This window comes from Myxine glutinosa, chromosome 2 (genome assembly GCF_964187855.1).
Source record: "Myxine glutinosa chromosome 2, kmMyxGlut1.1, whole genome shotgun sequence".
In the NCBI taxonomy this organism is placed as follows: Eukaryota; Metazoa; Chordata; class Myxini; order Myxiniformes; family Myxinidae; genus Myxine; species Myxine glutinosa.
This window is the reverse complement of record NC_136262.1, coordinates 248,516,661-248,522,103: the sequence shown is the minus strand read 5'-3', so window position 1 is coordinate 248,522,103 and position 5,443 is coordinate 248,516,661. Positions and strand designations below refer to the sequence as shown.

General features: G+C 47.4%; 1 protein-coding gene across 1 annotated transcript; it reads left to right on the top strand.

Moving 5' to 3' along the window:
- The first annotated feature begins 1,688 nt into the window (after positions 1–1,688).
- LOC144890850 (uncharacterized) lies at positions 1,689–4,673 on the top strand. The gene has a single exon (XM_078772711.1). It carries the CDS (start codon positions 1,689–1,691, stop codon positions 4,584–4,586), a length of 2,898 nt encoding a protein of 965 aa, XP_078628837.1. The 3' UTR covers positions 4,587–4,673.
- The last annotated feature ends 770 nt before the right edge of the window (positions 4,674–5,443 follow it).

Genomic DNA, 5,443 nt, shown 5'->3' with positions numbered 1-5,443 from the left:
AATGCAAACTAGAGACGTATAGCAAGTTGAAAACACCAAAGAGAATTAGTCACCCCGGGTGATACCGATACTGGAAATTTGGGATCCTGGCCCATGGACTATATAGCTAATGAAAGAGCTGCAACAAATACACACACACACACACATATGTATACAGATACACACACATATATACACACACACACACACACACACACATACATACACACATATGCATATTATATATATATATATAGGCCTATATATATATATATATATATATATATATATATATATATATATATATATATATATATATATATATATATATTGTTGCGGAAATGGCCCTTACTGGTTTATTAAATATAGAATTAGTTCAGGTCCCCTCTTAGATGTATGTTTACCATAGATCGTCTGTACTGGGATGGTAGTTTTGTGTCGGAAGGTGTAGCAGGCTGTTTTGTGTGGTGCATTGGTGGTGTACAAGAGACGGTTCCCTTTTAATTACATCTTGACAATCAAACAAGGTGCAAGTTCCATTAAGACCGGCCTCGTTTGCAATGCCATGATCGAGGCAATGGATTGACGTGAGAAAGCGCGATTGAGCGGGCAAAAACGACAAGCGCCGTCAAAAACCGGAAGCGGCGCTTCAAGGAGTCGCTGAGCACGGGCGAGGGAGGAGGTGGAAAAATACGCATGCGCGGATGGCGTGTGGACAGGCCTTCGCGGCGGGTTCCCGCCGGAGAGCTCTCTCCGCGCGTGGTTGAGCGGGAGAAACGGAAAAGCGCCGGGCATCGATGGCGGAAGAACGAGAACCACCAAGGCGAGTGAGAATAACGGAGTTCTCTCTCTCTCGGAAGAAGGGAGTTCGACAATCGTGCTGATCGCGTGGCCGATAAGGAGAGCGGGTGGCCGCCATTTCGCGACGCTTGATGCGTGGCCGATAAGAGGGCGGGCCGCCATTTGGCAGACTGCAGGCCCAAGCGGGGCCTTCGAATCCGGCGACATCGGCTTGTTACGAGCTGCATTCGCCCTTTTCACATCTTCACCTCTCGTCCATCAACACCACCAAGTACCCCCTGTCTTGTATGAATGTTGTCCAGGCCTAAGGTTTATCTCGTTAGGGTCACCCCGCGAAACCCTTAATCGTAGCTCCCTAGATAAGAGCGGGTTATTACTCATAGTTGAATTATAATGTTATCGTGAACGCCTTGCTTGTTTTGTGTACCCTAATGTTCCCCCATTAAATCTGGTTGATTCGTATGGAAGTTGCCGCACTGCATTCATCTGTGTCGCATTGAAGAGCAATCCGCTCGATTTGTAATTAAAACCAAGCTGGCTACAGGTTGCGGCAGACTTCGCTCGGTCTCTGACAAACCCAACCTGTAGCGACGGGTGTCTCCCCAACTGGCAAGGCACAGGTGTAATTTGGTATCGTGATAGAGGCGCGTAACCCGAGATCTGTGTCGAACCAGCCGGCGTTGCACCCGTGGGACGGCCGTGCCGGGAGGCGCGCCCCATCACCTACAACACTGGTGTCAGGAGTGGGATTTGGACCTGGGGTGCATTTCGCACCCCGAACATCGATTGTGAGAGGCGCGTAAAGAGAAAAAAAAACCAAAAAAAACACGTCGCTCGCAAATTCCAAATTTGGTTTCATTTTTATTTTGAGTGGATTGGGTGTCAAACTTCGTAATTTATAAAGGAAGATGGAGTCGCAAAATGGCTGCGCGGCTCAGCAGCGTGACACGAGGTGGGAGAGAATCGGTATTAAGAGTGCAACGAGCCGCACATCACGAAGAAAACGCTCCCACCCACCGATCCAAACAACGTGGTCACAGCATGCATCATGGCAAAATAAGCAGGACGACAATGCGTACATTAACGAGCTTCATGCACGATTGGAGGATGCCTGGGAGCAGGTGGAGTGTAAGGAGGATTATATTGGGGAGTTACACACGAAATTGCATGAGGCACTACAGCAGGCAAGTGAGGTTCAGGAAAATGAGGAGCAAAGGGAGTCACAACAATTGGTCGATGCACAGGAACGAATTCACTGGACGGAAATGGCCTTGGCCGGCGCATTGCGAGACAACACAGATTCCAGATGGGAACGAGCACGGATTCTCGAATTGGAAGGCATAGGGAATCAATTGGTGGAAAAAGTCCAGGTACTACAGGGAGAAAAGAGGAAAGTAGAGGGGAGTACCCATGAGTTGGAACAACTGAAGGAAAAGGTAAGATCCGGTGATCAGACAAGAGAAAGCCTAGAACAGAAGATAAAAAGAGGGGAGGAATACATGGAACAAGAGAAGAGCAAACTGAACAAGAGAATAGAGAAAGAACAAAGCAGAAACTCCCGGGATCGGGAGAACTTGAAAAAGGAAAGAGAGGAACACGATTTGGAATTGGAACAACTGAAGGGAGAATTGTCTGAGAAATCAAGCCAGTTTCGGGAATCAGAGTACAGAGGAAATGAACTGGCACGTCAAATGGAAAGTAGCAAGGAATACGGGAAGAGGATGGACAAAAGGAGAGAGGAAGCATGCGAAAGAGTAGAGGAGATAAGTGAGGAAAAAGAGAGGATGGAGAGTGAAATGTTAAGGAAACACACTGGGCAGATTGAGCAGATAGAAGGTAAAGCAAGACTAAAAAATGAGATGGAGTTACAGAAACACCAAAACAAAGAAAGGGAATTACAAAACAAGCTGAGGATGTTAAGTGAGGAAAGAGAGAGGACGGAGAAGGAAACGTTAAGGAACCACACTGTGCAGATTGAACAGATGGAAGCCAAAGCCAGGTTAAAGAATGACATGGATGAAAGGGTAATGAAAGAACAACGAATGAAGCAGGAGAAGGAAATCAATCAATTGAGAGAAACGACGAGATTGGAGAATGAAGAACAAAAGAGACGATGGGATACGAAACAAAAAGAATATGAATTTGAAATTGATCAACTAAAAAGGAACTACACTGTGCAGATCGAACAGGCAGAAGCCAAAGCAAGGTCAAAGAATGACATGGATGAAAGGGTAATGAAAGAACAACGAATGAAGCAGGAGAAGGAAATCAATCAATTGAGAGAAACGACGAGATTGGAGAATGAAGAACAAAAGAGACGATGGGATACGAAACAAAAAGAATATGAATTTGAAATTGATCAACTAAAAAGGAACTACACTGTGCAGATCGAACAGGCAGAAGCCAAAGCAAGGTCAAAGAATGACATGGATGAAAGGGTAATGAAAGAACAACGAATGAAGCAGGAGAAGGAAATCAATCAATTGAGAGAAACGACGAGATTGGAGAATGAAGAACAAAAGAGACGATGGGATACGAAACAAAAAGAATATGAATTTGAAATTGATCAACTAAAAAGGAACTACACTGTGCAGATCGAACAGGCAGAAGCCAAAGCAAGGTCAAAGAATGAGATGGATGAACGTGTAATGAAAGAACAACGAATGAAGCAGGAAAAGGAAATCAATCAATTGAGAGAAACGACGAGATTGGAGAATGAAGCACAAGAGGGACGGTGGCATAAGAAACAAGAGGAATATGAATCGGAAATTGACCAAGTAAAGGAGAAAGCAAGGGTGGAGTCCGCAGAGATGGAAAGACTCCGGAAAGGTAACGAACAACTAAAAAGGCTCAGAGAGGAAGAACGACTCAACTGGGAAAGAAAATGGAGCCAGGAAGTAGGGCAGCACAATAATGTGGGATGTGTGACGTCAGCACAGGGAGGAATGTTAGTGGTGCAGGACTTGATTGGCATCACTCGTCGAATGAAACAACAATTGGAGCAAACCCTGGTGATGGAGACATGGAGGGAGTATACGGGGTTGTTGACTCATGAAACACATTTTGAGCAGGTCCAGCAAGTGAAGCTGACAGGCCCAGAGGAGTGTGGCGAACCAATGATGAGCGACCGGACCGATGTGACTTTGGAACGAAGCAGGTACGTGGGCATCTGCATACATGGTGCGGACGATGAGCTTAAGTTCGCAATTGGATTTGATGTTAATCAAGAGACTCCGTCCGATGGGGTGCACGTATGCGTGACACCTGAATGTGTGGATGGAATGCCTGTGGATGAATGCTGTGAGCCCATAGTCCAGTTTACAGCACCGGGGTGTGCTGTCAAGGCCGAAACGTGTGTGAGTGCGGAGCATGGAATGAGTGGTGACGTAGGAAATAGGTTCGAGGTGCAAGGGGAAATAGAAATTCCACCAGGAGCAGGCTTTAGAAAGGGGATTGTAATTTCTCCCTCAGCTTCACAGGAACTTCGAGGTAGAGCGCAGATGCGTAGCAGGCGGCGTTGGCATGCGTCACATACTCCCTGGACCCATTTTCGAACAAGAGGGGCCCAGCAACGACACCGCCAGGTGTCCCTTGGTCATCGGACCTCTCTGAGGACACGAGGGGTTCGGCTAGCTAAATGGGATTTACCTGTCTTCAGGGAATTAAAGAGAAGAGGGGGAGGCCGCTCCCCCAAGTGGGGTCTACCTGACTTCCGCGAACCCTGGAGAAAAGGAGGGGGTGGACCACGACCCCAATTGAGACGTGACCCTTATGAGCCGTGGCGGAAAGGCGGCGGGGCCATGTAAGGGGTAATGAGGGATTCCTTCCCTCACTCCCTTTCCAATGAGCCACAGAAGCAGGCCAGATTGGAAAAAGAAAAAAAAAAAGGGGAATTCTTGACTGAAAATAATATCGAGAGAGATTGCAAATTGAGAGACTGACAGAAGAGACAAGAGTGGCACAAGTGGATGTGCGTGACTATTTTAAAAAAAAAGAAGAAAAAAAAAAGAGAGAAATAGTGGGGACATGACAGACAGGGCGTTAAACACCCCTGCAAAAAGTGGAAGGTGTTGGATGGTGTTGTGGACTGGGTGTGTGGCACTGTGGAATGAATGACGAAGGTGTTTGGGATGAATGGCGTGATTGTGTGAATGAGGAGAGTGAGTGCGAACAATGTACCCTGTTGGTAGGAGTCTCCTAACCAAGTGAGTGTAGGTTAGGGGGACTTAGTGGATTTGACGTGGATTCGGGCTGCTGTTCCATTGTGCAGGCGGACTGCTAGGGGTAGGTGCAGCCAAGGTATGGTGGTACTGGCTGGGAGTGTGACATGGTATTGGAAGTTGGTGAGTCGGGAGGGGACACCAGACAGTAGGGTTTAGAGTGCTAAGAGAGCACAGTGCGGGGGCTAGAGAGCCACCCGGTTAGAGTGCTTGGAGAGCACAGTGTGGGGGCTAGAGAGCCACCCCTTATTTAGGAGCGCCAGAGGCACGCTCAGGTGAACCCCGAGGTCGCTGGGTGTCCCCCACCACCTATTGGAAGCAGGCAAAGAGGCCTAGTTGTAGTCACACTCCCCAGCCAATGAGTTATGCCTGGCACCACCAAGTGAAGAAAAAGAGACAAATAAGGGCCTTGCCCAGGTTTAAAAGAATGGAACAGTGTGCCA

What these genes read in the sequence shown, in the direction of transcription:
- LOC144890850 (XM_078772711.1), top strand. Translation starts at nt 1,689, where the DNA reads ATGGAGTCGCAAAATGGCTGCGCGGCTCAGCAGCGTGACACGAGGTGG.